At 54.8% G+C, this 20296-nt stretch overlaps 1 protein-coding gene across 4 annotated transcripts in view; it reads right to left on the bottom strand.

The window, feature by feature from the left end:
• The window catches only part of SYT2 (synaptotagmin 2), a 108097-nt gene that overhangs the window by 11727 nt on the left and 76074 nt on the right, over positions 1 to 20296 (bottom strand). For all 4 annotated transcript variants that reach the window (XM_059413116.1, XM_059413115.1, XM_059413117.1 and 1 more), the window contains 2 exons: positions 1836 to 2030; positions 713 to 879 (listed from right to left, as the gene is read on the bottom strand). In XM_059413116.1, the coding sequence (XP_059269099.1) occupies positions 713 to 879; positions 1836 to 2013 (345 nt within the window). In that variant the 5' untranslated portion in view covers positions 2014 to 2030. The remainder of the gene's footprint in view (positions 1 to 712; positions 880 to 1835; positions 2031 to 20296) is intronic.

The raw sequence follows: 20296 nt of genomic DNA on the forward strand, positions 1-20296 counted from the left end.
AGCACACACAAGCCCTCAAAGGCTTAAATCTCTGGCTGACTTCTTGAGATCAAGACCTTCCTTCCACCCTCCATATTGATTCCTTGAGCAAGAGATTTCCCCTCATCACTCCCAGAACAAATGAGCAAAAGTGAAGCACACAGGGGCCTTTGTAAACTCAAAAGGAGAAACAAGAGTTTATCAAAGGACCTTTCCGGGCCAATGAACATTTAAAAAATAGGGGTAAATAAGCCAAATTATTATGTGAGAGATGGATTCCACTTGGCCCTGTCTTGGTGCCTCGTGACCATTCTTTTACCTCCTTCGGTCCCCCACCTATCCCTAGCAGAGGCCTCCAGCAAGACTTTGTCCTCTAGTCTCTTCGGGCAGGAAAACACAGGGTCACTCCAATGGTGGTTTCTTGGCAGGCTGGGGTTTCTCTTTCCAACATTTTGTCCCATAGCCTCGTTGGGCACCCATATATTGTTCTCATCCTCTGTGTTTTCAAGGATGAGTCGTGCTAACATGTGGGAAGGGGGCTTCCCACTAGCTGATGGGTAGACAACAGTTCACTTGAGATGTAGCCAACAGGCACGAAGGTGGGGGGCATGTGGAGTTCTAAGAAGGGGAGCTGTTTGGGCTATAGAGCCCAGAAGCCTTCGCGTCACCTTCTAGAACCTGGAATGGCCGGCCTGGGCCCCTTTCCGGTCCTCCCGCCCCTGCCTTGTCCTACCTGACCCCCTTTCATGTCCTTCATGTTCATGGCGTTCTTCATGCCTTTGCCTTTCTCCTTCTTGTTCTTCTTCTTCTTACAGCAGCACTTCTTGCAGATACAGAAGCAGCAGGTGAGAAGCAAGAGGCCCGCGACCACGGCAATGGCGATCAGTGCCCAGGGTGGTACTGTCCGCACAGAGAAGACCCCAAAGTCAGCAGCGCTCTGCCATACAGCCCCAGATCCCAGAGCACTGGCTAGAAGGGGTGGAGACTAAGAACTCCAATGCCCACACTCCACCTTTGTGAACCACACACTCACGAGTGATTGACATAGAAGTTGCATATCCTTTTTGCGTGTCTTTTCATTAATACCCTCCTCTCTCCTTAGCCTACTACCCTTGTGGTATAGGTCCCTGAGAGACAGCAGCCAGGTGTATATGAGGAAGAACATCAACTCTGGTTGTGGAGCTGTCTTCCCACTGGCTCTGTTGAGTTTTGACTCCTTTGATCTATGGAAAACTGGCTTATAGTGGAGAGAATGGGATGGTCCTTACTGGACCAAGTATAGAAAGAGCCCCTCCAACCCACTGCCAATGCCCAGTCTTGAGACGGCTGACCCAGAGCCAGCAGGCCAAGCTCCTTTAGGACCTAGAAGGTTCAACTTGGCAGAACTCGTGGGCCCTGGGCTGCTCTCCGTGGTCCTGAAGCACCATCTCCCACGGGTGGGGCTGCTCCCCTTCAGCTCTGGTGATCCTATATAGCCTTTGCCAAGAATTCAGAAAGCAATGGGAGAGGAGGGGAGGTATTTTCTGTCTTTCACACTAACGTAGTTTCAGAATATGACTGGAAAACCTCAATTATAACTTCTGTCTTGTGATTTTTCATCTTCCTTTGGTTTCAAATTTTGATAATTTTCTAAACCTTAAGACTGGGGCATATAAAACCCTTTTTCCCTTTATTAGTGCCAGACCACACTCTCCCCCACTCCTGAAGGGACTCCCCAAATAACCCATCCTGAAATCCAAACATGCAGCCAATCTCATCCCACTGGCACTCCCCACTCTTCCCCACCCTGCCCTGCCCATAAGGCCTTTCACTAACCCTAGCCTCACCCCACCCTCTCAGCCCCCTGGGACACTCACAGGGGATCTTCTGGATCTCATTGAAGAATTTGTCCTTTATCGTGGCAAACATGTCCTCCTTACTCTCCCCAGCGCCCCCGCTCTTGGTAGAGTTGTCTAAGAGCCCAGTTGATATTGTAGCGGTGGTAGTGGCAGGAGCCACAATGGGCTCCTGGTTCCTCTTGAAGATGTTCCTCATGGTGGCAGAGGAGATTACTGCAGACGAGAGGGGAACAGGAGCAGATGAATGTCCCAGGGGTCATTTCTGAGTACAGAAAGCTCTACCCAAAGGACTGGAAAAATTCTTTCAAAAGTGAGACTATTTGGGCGCCTGGGTGGCTCAGTGGGTTAAGCCGCTGCCTTCGGCTCAGGTCATGATCTCAGGGTCCTGGGATCGAGTCCCCTCAAGTCCCGAGAGCCAGGGATCGGGCTCTCTGCTCAGCAGGAAGCCTGCTTCCCTCTCTCTCTCTCTGCCTGCCTCTCTGTCTACTTGTGATCTCTGTCTGTCAAATAAACAAAATCTTTTTTAAAAAAAAGTGAGACTATTCAAATAATTCCTTATAATTCAAAGATATTTCCTATAATATTAATAACTATGGTAAAACAACAACAATAATTGTCATCATAAAGTTACGATGTATATGAGTCAGGCATGGTGCAAAGTAGTTCCATGCATGACCTCAACTAATCCAAACAATTGCCTAATTTTTTTTAAATAATTTTTGCTCTATTTATTTATTTGAGAAACAGAGAGGGAAAGAGAACACAAGCCAGGGGGAGGAGCAGAGAGAGAAGCAGTCCCCCAGCTGAGAGGGAGCCCTATATGGGACTCAATCCTGGAACTCCAGGACCATGACCTGAGCCAAAGGCAGCCACTTAACCGACTGAGCCACCCAGGTGCCCCAATTCTTTTAAAGATTTTTATTTTATTTATTTATTTGAGAGAGAGAGAGTAAGAAAGAACACAAGCCGGGGGAGGAGTGGGGCAGGGACAGGAGCCAAGGCAGGAGCAGACTCCCCACTGAGCAGGGAGCCTGATGTGGAACTCAATCCCAGGACTCCAGGATCATGACCCAATAGCCTAATGTTTGATTATTATTCCCATTTAACTGATGTGGAAATGGAGGTTCGGAGAGCTCAGCCAGTTTTCCCAAGGTCACTTAGCTGGTAAGTTCTGAGACTGATGTATGAATCGGAGGGCCTGACTCCAAAGCCTGTAAACCTTATCTCTTTCATATATCTCATTTAAACCCAAACACACAACGCTAGGAAGGAGGCAAGGTTATGCTATGGAAGACTTCTTCTTGAGCCTGTCTTCTCCTTAACTTCTTCCATGACCTCGTTCTGCCTAGATTCCTGCTCGTTCCTCTCAAATTCCTGCTGTCACCATCCCTGCCCTCAGTCTACATCAAAATCTCTAGAAAACAGAGGGCAAGAGACTGAAAGAGAAGCTTCCCAAAATTTTATCACCCAGAGACAACTCAGGTTTACATTTTGCAGCATTTTGTAAGTTTTTCTGGGTGCGTTTGACTTGTTGAGACCATACTATGTGTAATTCCGCATTTTGCTTTTTAAATTTTTAAAATTTTTATTTTTTTCATGACCCTGACTTTTTAAAAGATTTTTATTTATTTATTTGACAGAGAGAGAGAGATCACAAGTAGGCGGAGAGGCAGGCAGAGAGAAAGGGGGAAGCAGGCCCCCCCGCCGAGCAGAGAGCCCGATGTGGGGCTCAATCCTAGGACCCTGAGTTCATGACCTGAGCTCAAGACAGAGGCTTAACCCACTTAACCACCCAAGTGCCCCATTTTGCTTTTTTTAATATATAATTTTATCATAAGCCTTTTCTCTTTAAAAAAAAAAAAAAGATGTATTTATTTATCTTAGAGAGAAAAAGAGCACATGCACAGGCAAGTGGGGGAAGGGGCAGAGAGAGAGAAAAGCGAACTCCCCCCCGAACTCAGAGCCTGATGTGAAGCTTGATCCCAGGACCCTGAGATCATGACCTAAGTCAAAATGAAGAGTTATTAGATGTTTAACAGACTGAGACACTCAGGCGCCCCCAATCTTTTCTCTTGTCATTAACATCTTCCTTTATTATTAAATAACTAGACAGTACCCCATTCCGTGGAAGCCTCGTATTTGCTTAACCGTTGCACTATTAGACATTTAGACGGTTTCCAGGTTTTTGCTGGTAAAAATATTACTCTGGTGGCATTCGTTTAAGGCAGAGGAGTGACCTGCTCTGTTAAAAGTGGGGCTTTGGGAAGACAGCTCCACAGGCACTGGAGGAAGTGAGGCTGGGGCTGAGGGCCAGCATAGGGTTAGTTCCACAGACCAGACAGAGACGATGTGGATCCAGACCAGAGTAGGAACACAGGGGATGCACTAGAGAGGACAAATGTGAGAACCATTCATTCATTCATTCTAAGTGAAAATAAAAGTGTAATTCTGAGAAATGCCACAAAGGAGTGATACTTGGTGGTATGAGTTTATAATGGGGTACATCTGGCTTAATCTGGGAGAGAAAAAATGCTTTCCCAAGGAACTGACCAAGATCTGAGGATAGTGGGAAATATCCAAATGAGGGGGACAGGAAGGAGCAGCCTGAACAGACAGGACAGCATGTGCAAAGGCCCGGAGGCAGGAAGCAGTGTGCTGAGTGCAGAACCTGAAGGAAAACCAGAGTGGAGGGAGCCTGAGTCAAGATGGGGCTGGAAGAGCAGGCCGGGGAGACCCAGGCACAGACCATCACAGGCCACAGCAAAGACTTCGTCTTCACCCAAAGAGTAATGGGAAGCTGTCAGAGGGTTATAAGGATGCAGGTAATGTGTACAAATTTACATTTTGAAAACTGCACTCTGGTGCCAGTGAGTAAAAGCCTAGAAGGCACCCTGACTCCAGAGGGAAGGGGAAAGAGTTTAAAACAGCCAATAATGGATGTCATGTCATCCCCAAGTTCCCATGAAAGACTCTCCAGTGTTCTTGGGCAATCCCCACAGGGGAGTAACAACAGCGGCTTACGTGGGGGCTGTTAATAAGGCCGCAGCACAGAGCAGTGGCTTCTCCGGGGCCCGGAGCCTGGAATGCCCTTTTAAATCCACTTCTGGCCAAAAAGCATGAGAACAAAACTGCCCAGCTAAGCAAGGGAATAACGGAGATGCTGGAGAAGATGGCTCTTGACACAAGGCAGGGGCAGGGGCAGGCGCGCGGAGACGGATGGGGTGGATTTAGGGCCCACCTGCTCAGCTACACATCTAAAAAGCGCTACTTTCTAGATGCATCACTTTCTAGAGTTATCCTGAGCTCCTCACCTGCCGTCACCCACACAGGGGGTGCGCAAACTCGTCAGCTCCACTCGCAGTGGTTTCCAAGTCCGGCCACTTCCCACCTCTCCACCTGGAGTCCCACGGTAGCCACCTGTCTGGAAGCTCCCCGCTCTCCTCTGCTCAGTCTAATCACGCAGCAGCCAGCCACGTGTTTGAAAACCCTCCAATGGCCTCTCATCACACTTAGATTAAATCTCTGCTTGGCCTGGCCTCTGGCCCCTGGCTGGCTCCCTGGAGCATTTCCTAACTCCCCTGCTCTCAGCCCCTCAGTTCCTGCCCCAGTGGTCTTCTGGCTGCAGGTCACAGGCTCACCAACCCGACTCACAGCTTTCACACTTACTTTCCCCCCGCCTAGCCTGCCTTTCCCTCCAGAAAGCTCCTGGACCTCCCTGAGGCACCTTCAGTCCCTCCTGTCTTCATCTCCCAGAGTGGTCCAGCACGCCAATAACTTTCTCCCTAATTCCCTACATACCCTCCCCATCTCTGCCTTTTCAACATCCGCCAGGCTAAACACCACCTGGAGAAATCCCCTCCCCCAGGAGGGCTGAGTTTTTGTTGTGTCCCTGCCCCCCAAACTCCTATGCTGAGATGTCGAGCTCAACATCATGACGTTAGGAGGCAGGGTCTGGGAGGCATTTAGGTGATCGGGTGGAGCCTCTGGGATGGGGTTAGGGCGGGAGAAGCAGAGGCCAGAGCTAGCCGGCTCCTTTCACCAGGTGGGGAGCCAGACGTCTGTGGTCTGCAGCCTGCAGGAGAGCCATCACCGGAACCCAGCGGTGCTGGAACCCCAATCTCAGACGTCCCAGCCTTCGAGCTGTGAAAAAGTTCTGTCATGGATAAGCCTCCTGGTTTATGGTATTTTGTTATGGCAGTCGGAGCTAAGACCCGCCCTATCAAGGTCGTCCTCTCGGCTGCCCCCCAGACCATGGAGCACGGTGGGTGAGCAGCCGCAGGAAGGCAGCCGGGCGCCCCCTGGATGCTCAACATGGAAACCTTCGCACACAGGCCCCATCAACTCACTCCGCCTCCCTTCGCAATGGACACAGCCACGTGACCCTTCTATTTCCGTGGCCCCAACACCTGGCCCGTTATTATTAGAAGCCACTGAAAGAAATCTGAGAATGCCCCACCAGAGGCCAAGCCACCCACCCTCTCCTCATGATGACCTGTTTCAGCTGAGTATTTTCCTCCTATCGAAGACCAGGCCCTCCATCTCGGTTGGAGGCGACCCCTCTGACCTCAGGACACCGTCTTGATCTGTGGTCTTCCTTAGCCCGACCTTTCCTGCTCAACCAGTTCATTCAGATGTAGTTGCTTCATAGCCTACCGGGACTGGTCACCAGGTCTCCCAATGCCTGCCCAATCCTACTTTCCTCTGGACCATGCAACCTCTTCAATGGTAGAGGATACACTAGTAAGAAAAGTTATTTGTAGGCTCAGGAATTATTTTAGAACAGTGGATGTTGTCACTTGAGCCACCACTGTATTGGTAGCAGCTGGCAGTTGGTGAGGGACACAAAACAAATACAAAGTGCAAATAACAGAAACAAACAAGACAAAACAAAAATGGGAACAGGGCAAGGCTGGGGATAAGAAAATTTCCCTCTCTGGGGCGCCTGGGTGGCTCAGTCAGTTAAGCATTCAACTCTTGATTTCTGCTCAGGGGCAGAAATGATCTGAGGGTTGTGAGACGGAGCCCTGGGTCGGGCCCCGCTGGGGAGTCTCTCCTTCCGCCTACCCCCTGCTAACTTGCTCGCTCTCTCTCAATCCTAACTGAATAAATCCTGAAAGAAAGAAAGAAAAGAAAGGGAGGAAGGAAGGAAGGAAGAAAAAAGAAGGAAGAAAAAAGAAGGAAGGAATTAAAGAAAAGAAGAAAAGAGAAGAAAAAGAAGGGGTTCCGTGTGCTGGATTTTTCCCATTTTAAAATACCACCAACCAGGTGCCTGGGTGGCTCAGTGGGTTAAAGCCTCTGCCTTCGGCTCAGGTCGTGATCCCAGGGTTGTGGGATCGAGCCCCGCATCAGGCTCTCTGCTCAGCAAGGAGCCTGCTTCCCTTTCTGTCTCTGCCTGCCTCTCTGCCTACTTGTGATCTCTGTCTGTCAAATAAATAAATAAATAAAATCTTTAAAAAAAATTTTTAAATAAATAAAATAAAATAAAATAAAATACCACCAACCAAGCAATGAAGACCCTCCCTGCCCCTCCTCATTCAGATGCCTCAGTCTCCCCCTCCCCTCAGGGTCACACCTACCACAGGGTCTCTGTTTCCTCGCCCCCCTCCCTTCAGCGCCCCCTCCACGGCTTCTGCCCCATCACCCACTGATGTGGCCCTCTGCCTAGCCACAGATGACCGCAAGGTCGCTGAGCCCAGCAGAACCTTTCTTTTGGTCATACTTGACCTCCCTCGTGTTCACCCCCACCACTCCCTGATTTTCATCCTAATTCAGCTTCCAGCTTCCATCCGGTGCCTCAAGGTTTGCCCTCGAGCCTTCTTTTTTCAGGCCTAGGGTCCCCCCAGGTGACCACAGTCCCATTCCAACGGCTGTCACAACCCACCTTACTTCTGAGCTCCGAGGCCCAGAGGTCCAGCCATTGACACAGACCCTCCATCCCCTGTATTTCCTCTTGCTCACCTCCAATCAGTGCTGCAGGTGCCACCGAAGCAACCTTCATAAAACATGACTCTGACTACATCACTATGGTCAAAAGCCATCCCAGAGGGGCGCCTGGGTGGCTCAGTGGGTTAAAGCCTCTGACTTCGGCTCAGGTCATGATCCCAGGGTCCTGGGATCGAGCCCCACATCAGGCTCTCTGCTCCGTGGGGAACTTACTTCCTCTTCTCCCTCTGCCTGCCTCTCTGCCTACTTGCGATCTCTGCCTGTCAAATAAATAAATAAAATCTTTAAAAAAAAAAAAAAAAGCCATCCCAGGGACACAAGCCGCCATCCCAAACGTGGCCTACGAGGCCGTCCTGTTCTGTATCCACTTCATCTCCTCTTCCCCTCCCCAGTCTCTAACACCAACCACACCTGCCCTCTGCTGTTTCCTGTAATACACATGCACCGCCCCCCGACACACACACACACACACACACACACACTCTACAGGGCCTTTGCACCCGCTGTGCCCCCACTCCCCAACTTCACAGAGCTAAGGCCTGCACAGCCCTCTCAGCCCAGCTCAGATGGCACCTCCTCCAGAAAGCTTTCCCAGACCATGCCCACGGCTCCTGCCGCCACCCGCACCAGATCAAGGCCTGCTGTGCGTCCTCACTCTCCCAGCCCTTACGTGGCCTGTAACTATTTAAGCAGAGACCACGCTAGTTTTGCTCACTCCTGTAGCTCTGGGGCAGGGTTTGGTAAACTCTGGCCCACGGGTCACACGAAGCCCACTGCCTAATCTTTGTAAATAAAGTTTTATTGGAATACGGCCACACTCATCTGTTCACACAATCCCTCTGGCTGTTTTCCGCACCACGACAGAGCCGAGTGGCTGGGACAGAGCCTGGGTGGCCCGAAAAGCCTACAGTCTCTACTCTCTGGTCCTTTAAGAGAAACTTTGCTGACCGTGCCCTCGCAGAAACCATAGCATCTGACATAACACAGGCATTCAGTAAACATCTGATACGTGACTGGAACACTGAGTGAGCAGGACACAGACTCTTAGATCACTGGGCACGTTATGTCATCTCACAGATGACACCGGAGCCCATCCTTCCCCGGACACGGGGAGCACCACTGCCTGACTCTGCTGGCGGGGCTCTTTCCAGAAGCATGTTAAAGACTCCATCCGACTGCTCCAGTAGTCCCCTGGCTGGGTTCAGTGGGTGTGCACGCATTTGTGCGTGTGTGCGACAAGACAGGTAAGTGGGGGTGTGCACAGTTCTGGGGGCTGCCCACCCTTCCTCTCCCTTGGCAGCCAGGCCCCTGCCATGGAGTCGAGCACATTCCCAGATGAGCTGTCTGACCCTGGCTGGTTTCTTTGACCTCTCTGAGCATGAGATGGCTTCACTGTCAAACAGATGGCGTTCCTCTTGCCTTTAGTCTCGGCTAGGATTAAATGGGCTGGTGCGAGCGCTTTCCAGGGCCCTGCGCCTGCCCAGAACACTGACAAGTGCTTCTCCTCTTTCCAAGGCTGCTCTTTGGGCTGCATTTCCATTTCCCCTCTAGAGTCACTCCCTCTGAAGTGACTCACTGACTCTGATCTCACTCTCCCAAGCCCTCTCCCCACCACCCCATAATCCCACGGTGCCCTCTAGAGGCTCCAGGCCTCTCTGTCCTTCTGCCCTGCCCCAGAGCCCTCCCAGGCTTGCTCTTCCAGGGTTTTTTCTTTCTTTCTCTCCCCGCATAATCCTCCCCCTCCACTCGGGGTTCCATCCCAAGACCCTGGGATCATGACCTGAGCTGAAGGCTGATGCTCAATCAACTGAGCCACCAAGGACCCCTCAGGGGGCCTTTATGTCAGGACAAGGAGGATGGTAGGCTCCCTACTTTCCCTCTTGTCCATCTCTAGTTTGTCAGCCCAGCAGGCAGAGGGATCCTGTTACAAAAACAAAATGCTTACAGTGGCTCATTCCCCCTCAAAGTACCCCATCCTCCCAACAGCATCCTGGCCCTGCACACAGAGCCCGTGCCCTTGGTTCTCCCCTCCTTCTGCCTCGCTGGCCTCCTTCCAGATCTTCATGCATGCCAAGCACATCTTAGCTCAGAGCCTTGGCACCTACTGTTCCCTCAGCCTGAAACACTGTTCCCTGCAGGTTTCCACATGGCTACGTCTTTAGCTCAGTGAGGTCATCAGTGATGACCGTTTTTGAAAGTGCAAACCCCACCAGCCACTGGCACTTCCTCCCCCCACTTTTTTTCTCTATAGCACTTATCATCAACTGACATGTGCTGTATTTTATCATTTTATCTGTGTCTCCACTCCCCAGACTTGAAGATTTATGAATACAGGGATGTCTGACTAGCACACAGTAGGCCCTCCCAACCATCTGTCAGGAATGGATGAGTCCCATGCCTTTCATGTCCGAAGTGCCTCCTAGAACTCACCCAGCTGTGAATGTTTGTGACATCACCAACCATTTCTAGAGCACGTATGCATTTCTAAAAACTACGAGGTTTTATGTTCCCTCTTGGGTAAGCCTAGGGGGTCAGTGTTTTCTTCCCTACTTATTCCACCAGAAGCTAAGGAAACAAGGGGTTGAAGACTGCGTGCCAGTTCCCAACAGTCCTGTGGAAAACAGAGGCCCAGAGAGGTGAAGTGACTTGTCCAAGGGCACACAGCCCATGCTGCTGGCAGTGCTGGGAGCAGAATCTTCTGGAGCCCCAACCAGTGCTCCTTCCCTCCCAGCAGAGCCACCTCCTTCGTCTCCAGGGCTCTTCCCCACTCTAGGCTTCCAGGGTCTGAGCAGAGGCAGAGACAAGCACAGAAAAAGAGGAAAAGTCCAATCCTCAGGGATTTATAGCTGCCGTGGCCTCCCCCGTGGCTCAGGCTGCAGTCCTGGGGAAGGCAGCCAGCTGCAAGTGTTGAGGATGATAAATGATTAGAGGCTCCAGGGGCTCCCACGACGGAGTGAACTCCTGTGTCTGGTGAGAACTGCCAGAGCGGGAAAGCATGAAATGGCACCATCAGGCAGGGAGGGCTGTAGGGTGCTGTGACACCAACACCGGGACAGCTGGGAGATGGGCTGGGGGCTGGGTGGAGGCGCCCGCTCTGGGCCTGCAGGGTCTGGGTCAAGGTCTGACAATGGGGGGGCAAGGGGGATCCCCAGGAGACCCAGCCAGGAGCAGACAGAGAGGAAGGGATGAGGGAGAGTCTCATTCCTGGGGAGACCCTGGGAAGCTTATGCAGACCCACACCGCCCGCGCCCTCAAGGCCTGGCTCTGCGGGGTGGAAGTGTGACCCTGGAACCCCTAAGCAGCCGCAAGCGCCCTGGATCACCGTGACACAGGAACTCAGGGGCCACACTGTGGTAACTAAGGTTCTAAGACTTCAGAGAGGCTTGTCAGGGGAAGTTCAAGTTCAAGACCAGTGCCTGAAGTCAAATAAGCCTTGAAGGCTCTGCGACAGCGCCCTCTGCAGGCTGCTGGAGGAAAGGCAGGCAGGAAGGACTAAGTAGTCAGGTCTCCAGTCTTGTTCTCCATGAATCCGCCTGGGAGGGCTCGGCCATCAGAGATACAGCAAATTCCGCTCAGCTAAGTGCCTGCCCCACAGTCAGCATCATGACTGGAGCCCAAGTCTGCCTGAGGCTCCTCCTGCTCTACCACTCCTATCCCCCCCACCCCGGGGTGGCATCGGGGGAAGGGGCGCAGCGGAAGCTCAGGACAGGGGAGTCTCCAACAGTGGGAAAAGAAGCCCCAGGAGCAGGGGTGGAGATGAGCTAGGTAGCTGGGTGGATGGAGAACCCCGCAGGTATTCACTTCTACCCCCAGCCCACTGGTTGCCATCCGTCTGTCTGTCTGTCTGTCCAGGATGGCCACTTGGCTCCTGTGACGGTCTGAGTCCTCAGCACTCTGGCCTTGGCTTCCCTCCTCAGGGGTAGTCAGTTGGGCCTCTGGGCTGCACTGCAGTCACCACTCAGTGAGCCCTCTCCACCTGCACATACTTCGTCCCCAGCTTCCCCTCCTCCACCATCCCTGCACTCTCCCGGAGAAAAGCAGAGAGGAGGCAGGCTTGGGTGGGCAGGGCCAGGTGAGGTGGTACAGGTGTTCTAAGAGTCCTTGCACACTCAGAACCACGCTGGGATCTCTGAGCACTAGCTTGCTGCCTCTGGGCCCCTCTGCAGGATGAGCAGACACTGGTGCTGGGGGGCGGCGGGGTAGGGGGGCAGTGTAGGGGAGCCAGTGACAACCTGATTGACTTATTCCTTATCTTACCCATCTACATGAGGAAGTGCCCTGGAGCAGGGGAGGAAACAGGCTAGCCCATGGGGGCTAAGCAGGGCATATGAACAGAGAGCCCTGGGGTACAGCAAGACAAGGAGGGCTACCCCCTTCTCCAGAGAGCCTTCCCAGCAAGCAGAAACAACAGGCCCCTGGAGGTGATCCCCCTCATGAGCCAGAGGCTCTCCGAGATCCCTGTTATCTAAGATGCCCTTGACCACAACCTGTCCGACAGGATGGAAGGGGGTCAGACGAGAGGCAGAAGGTGGCTTGAGCCAGCCTCGCACCCCCTCCACACCCACAGAAGTTCCCCAGTGCTCTGCTTTTAGGGTCTTTGCTCAGCTCATGGTCACCAGATTCAAGAGGGAGGTTAATCTGCCCCAGGGCTTCAATCTGTGGGTGCAGATATGGAGCGACCTCAAGAGAATGTTAATCAAAGAATGAATATGCACGAGGGTAAGCATAATATCGGTGGTGGGGGGGGAGGAGACATGTAGATATGGGCTTATATATTCAGAGACTGCTTCTGGAAAGATGCAGAGGGAGTTGGTGACATGTGTTGTCACTGCTTCAGGGGAGGGGAGTTGGGAAGGAGTAGTTGGCAGATAGATCGCTGTGCACCCTGCTATGGTGCCGGGGTTTTGAAGCACACAGGTAAATCTGCCTATCCCCTCCCCAGCCCCGGGGAGGCTTCCAGAACCAAGAGCCCAGTCCCCAGCCTTGCAAAAGACGGGCACAAAGGAAGGGGCTTGTGTAGCTGACCCAGGAATCACCCAGCTTGGGGGTCACTGAGACCTCCCCTGCCTCCCCTACCCAGAACCCACCCTGCTCCCTGCCCCTGCTTCTCCTCTGCCCTAGAAAGCATCAGCAGCTCTAGGGCCCCACACGCTTCTCCAACAGGCCCCCTGGACCCCCACGGTGTCCTCCCTGATGAGATTCCCTTCAAAATCAGACTCTGACCCCACATCAAAGCTGAGTACATTTGATCCCCACCTCGCACCCAAAGCACAGGAGCGTGCATGTTCACGCACGCACACACACACTCACCAACTGCCACCTCAAACCTCTTCAGAATGATCTGGGGACTCTGCACCCCTGTGGATTACCACACTCAGGTCCAGATCATGGGGCGCTAACTGGATACAACTTATTTAATGTCTCGTCAGGTTGTACTTGCAGAAACCATCATAACGAGATGGAAACGCACAACCAGCAAGCTGCCTCTCACCAAAGCCGGGCAGGCTAAAAAGATCAATACTTCAGGATAAGTTACTTTCTTATTTTTTTGAACCAATGCTCCAATCCCTCATTTGGTCCAGGGAAGCAGAAGATAAAGTTTCAACGAATTACTTTTTTAGCTCATTTTGGAAACCCATGAGCCATCTCTGCGAGTTCCTTGTGTAGCGAGGCTTGGGACAGGCCACACGTCCCGCAACTTGGCAGCAAGGTCGCCATGGCTTCTCTATAGAAGCAGAGCCTGCTGTGGACCCACCACAAGGTCCCAGGGAGCGAGAAAGTCCTTCCCAGGGTCTAACTTCAATCCCTCCTGCTGCAACACTCCACACTCCTTTCCCTTCTTTTGCATCTAGGCTGAGGTCAGCAAATCCTAGGCCACCTGAGGAGAGGCCCAGGGCAGATGGGGGTGATGAGCGGGACTGAGTCCCCCCCGGAGCCTTCCCTGGCACCTTGCTAAATTAACCATCCCTGCTCGGCTGCCCGATGGTGCCAAAGGGGAAGGCCGCACACCTGGCGCAGGGCGTCTGTCCCTGGACCTAGACTTGAGGCGCGGCTACTCTTCATCACAGAACTAAGGAAACCCAGCAGACAACGCAGTCCAGACCCCTTGTCTGAAAAGTGAGGAAACTGCCCCCCAAGGGATGTGAGTTCTCACCTCACACAAGCAGCAAGGCAGAGCACAGAGCGGCAGGAGCAGTCGTGTCCTCGACTCCCCGCTCTTTGTCGCCCCTGCTCCACCCCCAGCAGCCCACAGGAAAGCAGGGTGCAGGGGGACTGTGGAGGGTGGGGTCAGGGATGCCCTAGTCCGGCCAGGCCCCGGGGACCTGCGTCCCTCTGCCACCCCAGCCAGGACCACAGCTGGAACCAGGAGGGAGGAGCGCCCACCCACCCCCTGGGCGGTAGGGAGAGGGGCCAGGGCCCTGACTCCCTCAGAGCAAGAAGGCTCTGAGAAGCTGCTGAGTCACCTCCCCAGGCTGCCCGCCAGCCGCTGGCCTGTGCAGAGCAGCCGATGGGGGCTCCCGTGCCACCAGTCTAAAGGGTCCCTCTACCCCTGGACCTGCTGCTTTCCCTCCCCCTTCTCCCAAGACTCAGAATCCTGGATCTTGGTCCAGAGCCCTGCTGCCTGGCACCCGACAATGTCTCCCAGACCCACAGGCAGCTCTCCTGGGGCGGAGGAAAGGGTTTCCAAGGGCTGGGTATCAGGATGCTTGGGAACGGGCTAGGAAGGCTGGGGGACCCTGACCAAGTGGGGATACATGGCAGCTTGAGGACGCATGCCTCCCAGGCTGCCTGGTGCAGTGGGGGTGCAGAGGGCTGACCCCCAAAGGTCACGGAGCCTCAGTGTACGGGGCAGAGAGGGGGCTGTGCCCTTGTCAAGGGTACCCAGGATAGCCGCTTCCTGTAGCACATGGGTTAGTACTGGTTTCAGAAGAGGAACCCGATGGCTTAGTAGTGATTACCTGACGCCAGTCCATGGGCTCCCTGCTCTGCCACGTGAGCGGCCCTGCACTCCCCAGCACGGCCCCATTACCCTGCACGCCAAATGCACATCTTCATTTTGAGCTAAAAACCGTTAAAAATTGATGCATCTTCTTCCTGACTAAACGTTACTGAGCTTTGAACACACCAGCTCCGCTCAGCGCTGCCCCGCTAAGGGACCGGGGGTTAGAGGCTGGGCTGCAAGCAAAGGTCTTTGAGTTTGAGTGTGTGCGTGTGGCGGTGCGGGCCGGTGTGTGGGATGAGTTTATGAGCGTGTCGGAGGGGGCGAGCGTGTGAACGTGAGTGTGTGATGCGTGTGTGGGGAGGGTAGTGTGGGTGGTTGGGGAAAGAAGGGGCAGGCAGGAGCAGGAAGCCGTAGCAAGGTGACAGGGGCCCTAGGTGGCTCTGAGGAGGAAGTGAGAGACCCCAGGAGCCTCCCCCCCGGCGGCCTGGCTGATAGGGACCCCGGTGGTGCCCCCACTGTCTGCCAGGAGGCTGCAGCCAGCCGGCCCCATCTCCATTTCCACGTGGGGGGGGGCATGGATGAGGCCCCCCAGCCCTGCTCAGGTTCACGGATTCCTAGGCCCCACTCAACGCTCACAGCCCAGAGAGGAGGAGGTGGGCGAATGGTGGAAGGCCCCATTAGCCGAGTGACGGAGCAGAACTGCGGCTCCGTGGCGTGTGCTGGCAGCCGCTGGGAGACAAGGGAGGCTTGGCACCCCTCAGGCCCAGCCCAGCCAAGCGACAGCAGCCACTGAAGGACCGGGACAGTGAAGGGCCGAGGTACCGGCGAGGCTCTGTATGTGACATCATGTGCCACTGTGCTAACACGTGTGCACGGCACTGGGAACACATTACGTGAACAAGCGAGTAAATGTGTGGGTCACGCAGCCACATACAGGAGTGTGAGAAGCCCTAGGAACAGAAAATTGGGGAGTCCCAGACCACACCCTTGTCCAGGACTTGGGGTGACATGGGAAGACCCTGTACTTGGATGGCAAGCGGGACAGACCCCAGCGTGGGGCACCTTGCAATACCACAGAGCCCTGGGGGTGGGGGAGACAACAGGCCCCCAGCGCCACTGCAGCAATCCTGTCACCTCTCACTGGTCCCCAGGCGAGGGGCTCCTCTGCTTCCTCAGGTGGCCTGAGGTACGGGACCCGACGGAGGCATGGGGGGACCTGGTGTCTCCCCGCTTCCTTCCACTCTCTGGAAAGTGCCTCTGCACCTCCCTGGGTGATCTCGTGACCTTCCGAGATGCTTGGAGACCTTGACCTCTGGGTAGGACCGGGAGCCTAGCAGTGGGGCACCTCTGGGAGCAGGGCTCAGGCCCCAGCAGAGACCGGGCGAAGTGCCTGTCCCAGCAGGGCCCCATGAGGACAAAATCAGCCACGAGGCACGGCCACGGAGTGGCCCGAGTGCCCATGCCTTGCCCTTCCTCACCACTCCCCAGAGGGGCTGGCAGCGTCCGAGCTGACCATGGGCCCCAGGTTAGGGCTAGTGTCCCCAAAAGGAGTCAGCAGCCCTGGCTGAGAGTCAGGGACTCTCCCCCTAGCCCCGCCTTGTCCTCGGGGAGACTGCGCCACTCCTGTGTCACAGTCCCTGCATGAGGCTGTGAGGTGGGAGGTGTCTTGTTGGCCTCCGCATTTCCTGCCAGCACTGGCCCTGCACCCTGGAGCAGCCTGGCTGCTGGGCTTGACAGGCAGGGAACGGAGAAGGGGGGGTGTCACAGGGCACAGCACCCTCCCCTCCGGCAGCCACACCAGCAGGCTCCCTGCTTCGGACGGGAGGGGAGAGACTCCAAGGCTTAAGGCATGCTGTCAAGGCCAGACCTCCGCAGCCTAGGGCCTGAGCCGTCCTTGGTCTAGGAGAGGCAGGCCTGCTTCCCTGGACGGCTCAGCAGGGACAGACACAGACAGCCTCCAGCAGGCTGTTCCCTCGGGCTTCTCCCTCAGGAAAGGCAGCACCACACGGTCCAGACCTCAAGAGAGACACAGGCCGAGGAAGGGCGTGAAAATTCCTTCCCTCCTTAATGAGGGACCAGGCAGAGGTTGCCCGCCTCATCCAACCTTGAAGGTCATGTCAGGGCCAAGTTTCGGGAATATGAATGAAGAAAACTCAGCCCCATCCTCAAGCAGCTCGGGGCAAGACAACACACTCAGGTTTTCTCAGAGGTGGAGCAGATGGGATTCTCCCCAGTGACAGGAGACCTCTGAGGCTCAGAGATCAACGTACCCAAAACCTCACTGTGAACTGGAACCCTGATTTCCTGGCACCCAACCCAGGGCTCTGTTCCCTCCTAACAGTCAGCCCCAGCTCGTGGGACCAAGTGTCTGGGGAAGAGATCACAAAGGCCCTGGGCCCGCAGGTGGGGGTGTATGTCAGGGGAAAGGAAGGAAAGCTTCCCTTCCTCGAGTTTCTACTGCCTGCCACACTGAATTTCATTCATGCTCAGCCATGTCAGATAGGTACAATATTCCCATTTTACAGATGAGGAGACTGAGGCCGAGCGGGGTACACTCGCATCGTGCCCAATTTCCCCTGCCCCATAGGACGGGAAGAGCTGCCCTCAGGGGCAGAGCACTTCATACTCTGAAATACTGAGATCAGAGTATTTTACTGGCGGCCGATCAGGAAGCTGGGGGCAGTCCGAAGTCAGGGGAGCCCAGGGCGCTCTCAGCACCTAGGCGGGAGGGTCAGCTGAGGGGGATGCTGTCTGCTCTCCCCAAATCCCCCCAGATGCTGGACAGGCCCTGGGGAAAAAGACGTGCCCTTCACTTTTCGGATAAAGATGCCCATTACTGCCAACACCTCTGACAGCTCAAGGTCTCCAAAAACTAAAGTGGGTCACGTAAGTCCTGGGGGCACAATTATAGTCCCCGAAGAAGCAGACTTTCTCTGACCCGACCTGGGAGTGAGAAGAGACATGGGGAATAGGGGCCCACAGGGGCAAACCATGTCCTCAAAATGCCAGCGGGCTGGAGGAGGGAAGAGATGCAGGAAAATTCCAAGTTGGAAAGTCCAGCTCGGATTCTATGTGGATCCCAACCTGGGAGCAGGACCATTAAGGGAACGGAGCCCCTGGGGCCAGGTTGGAGGGGGGCGGTGGGCAGCGACGTGGTGCACGTTAGCACCCGACCTTGGGGTCAGACGACCTGGCTTCAGGTCTCAGCTTTGCCACTTGCAGCCCTGCGAACTTGGGCGGGTAGCTTAGCTTCTCTGGGTCTTGCTTCTCCAACTGTGAGATGAGAACCAGGAGAGTTCCTGCCTTGGAGGTTTTGAAGCTGTCCTGTTCCTGAAGGGGGGGAACCAGCAGGTGAACCTCTCCTGAGCACTTACGGTGGCCCAGGTTAAGCCTCCGGCCAGCACCCCCATTCTGCAGTGACAGAGCCCGGAGGCAACAGAGCTAGTGGTGCTGGTGCCCGGAGGACGTCCCAGTGGCACTCTAGCCGTGCCAGTGGGCCACCGAGCGGCGGTGATGTTGGCAGGTACCTGGAAGGCTCGTGTGCACTCAGGAATGGGCGCTATGGGGAGAACCAAGGTCTGGGAGTCATTAGCACAGGTTGGGGGGGGTTGGGAGAAGTCACCCCAGGGAAAAGGAAACCAGAGACGGGCTCCCGGGAACATCCACATTGAGAGGAGTCGCAGGAAGAAGGGAAATGCCAGGCAGATGAAGCACAGCCAAGTACGGAAGGAGACCCAGCGAGAAGAGAACCGGCTGGGCGGCAACAGAGGAAAGAGAGCAGTGGGCGGGGACACAGGCAGCTTTTGGGATACTCGTGCGGAGAACATTCCGGTGAGTTGTGTGTATTAATCTAAGTTCCACCTCAATCAGAAAGAACAAAGAACACGCAGAGCAGAAAGCTCTCCCGGCAGACCCGTGGTCAGTGCTCCAGCTCTGCACTGACACGCTCCATTTGGTCCATGAGAGCCGGACTAGAGGGCCACCCGGGGAGACTTAACACAGCCCCTGCCCCTGGCGCTGGGCACCAAGCAGGGCACCTGCTTCCTCTGGGATGCACAGGTGCTCCTGCCGAGAGACCACGGAGCAAAGGCACAAAGAACCAGGGAGCACCCCCGAGGGGAGGCTTCCTGAGCCCCAAGCCAGGGACACAGACGTGGACCTGGAAGGGGCTGGACAGTTCTAGGTAAGAGATCTGGCAGGTGGCAGGGGTGGGTGTCTGACAACCACAAGATGAGATGGGCCCACTCGCCACCACGGCCCCGGAAGGTGCAGGAACGACATCTGACGGGCAGTAGGACATCGGCCCGGGCTTGAGAAACCCCACCTTCTGGGACATCCACCCCAGAGCCTGACCTGGGGCAGGAGAGTCTCCTTGGGCCAGGACACCAGAGGCCTCTCGGCGTTCTCTCCGGGAGCTGAAGTACTGCTCTACACCCACCATTGCCAAGCGCACTGGGAATGAGCCAGGCCGTAGTCAGGGGCAAAAGGCACACAGGTTTCCAGCCTTTCTGCCATAGGCTAAAGGAGACCAGAAAAGGCATCAGGCGGGTGATTGTCCCCTCCATGCAACCAGGGACACTGAGCATGACAGCATTCAGCAACCGCAGGGCGAAGATGCCCACGTCCGTTCTGAAGGGCCACACGCAACACAGGTTAAAGCAGAAGAAACGGAGCCAGAGGGAGGAAGTGACTGGCCCAAGGTCACAGGGTTCATGGGGCAGAGCCTGGCTCTCAGTTCAGTGCTCTTCCAAGCCGGCAAAACCCTCAGGCCTGGAAAGTTTCCCAAAATAGGCACGATGTGAACATCAGGGATTTCCATCTCCCTATGGAAGGGCCTGGGTTAAAACTTCAGCTGGCATTCCTGCCGTGGCTCCCATCAGACCCCGCAGCCCTATGGCTGGTAAGCGGGAAGCTGCATTTCACCTTTTCCATATACGGAGCTGGTCTGTTTCAGTCATTTTGATTTTCTGCCACAAATTCAAGCTCCTCACACACTTGAAGCAGGAAAGGCTTCAGGCATCTAACTTCAGTTTTCTCCGGCAGCCATCTTGGCTCTCCTTGGTAGCCTCCTCCGAGGTGAGGACCATAGCACACCTCCTGGGCTCAGAGGCCAGTCTGCCCCTGGCCCCCACACTGCGCTGAGGGATTCCTCTGCTTCCCCTCTTCAATTCCAGCAGTGTGAGGGCTGGGGAAGAAGATGAACTTCAAGCTCAAAATGGGGGAGGAGTTTTGCAGTCAGCGCTTTGCAAAATCCTGATGGGATGGGGGTTTCGTGAAGTAATGAGTACCCTGGCATGGAGGGCCATAGACAGGGACGGGACACAGAGTTGGTCTAGATGAACTTCAAAGTGCCCTCTCCAACCCCATGAGACTCCACACCTCTGACTCTTCATCCCACCGCCTGCTGGCCCCTGGCTTCATTCGCTCCCAGGCTCTTTGTCCTCAAGAGAAGCCACCACCGATTACGTGGGGGAGCTCAACAGTTCTCTTCAGAACATCACTACTCATGGGGCGCCTGGGGTGGCTCAGTGGGTTAAGCCGCTGCCTTCGGCTCAGGTCATGATCTCAGGGTCCTGGGATCGAGTCCTGCATC

Source organism: Mustela nigripes, chromosome 10 (assembly GCF_022355385.1).
Source record: "Mustela nigripes isolate SB6536 chromosome 10, MUSNIG.SB6536, whole genome shotgun sequence".
Classification (NCBI taxonomy): Eukaryota; Metazoa; Chordata; class Mammalia; order Carnivora; family Mustelidae; genus Mustela; species Mustela nigripes.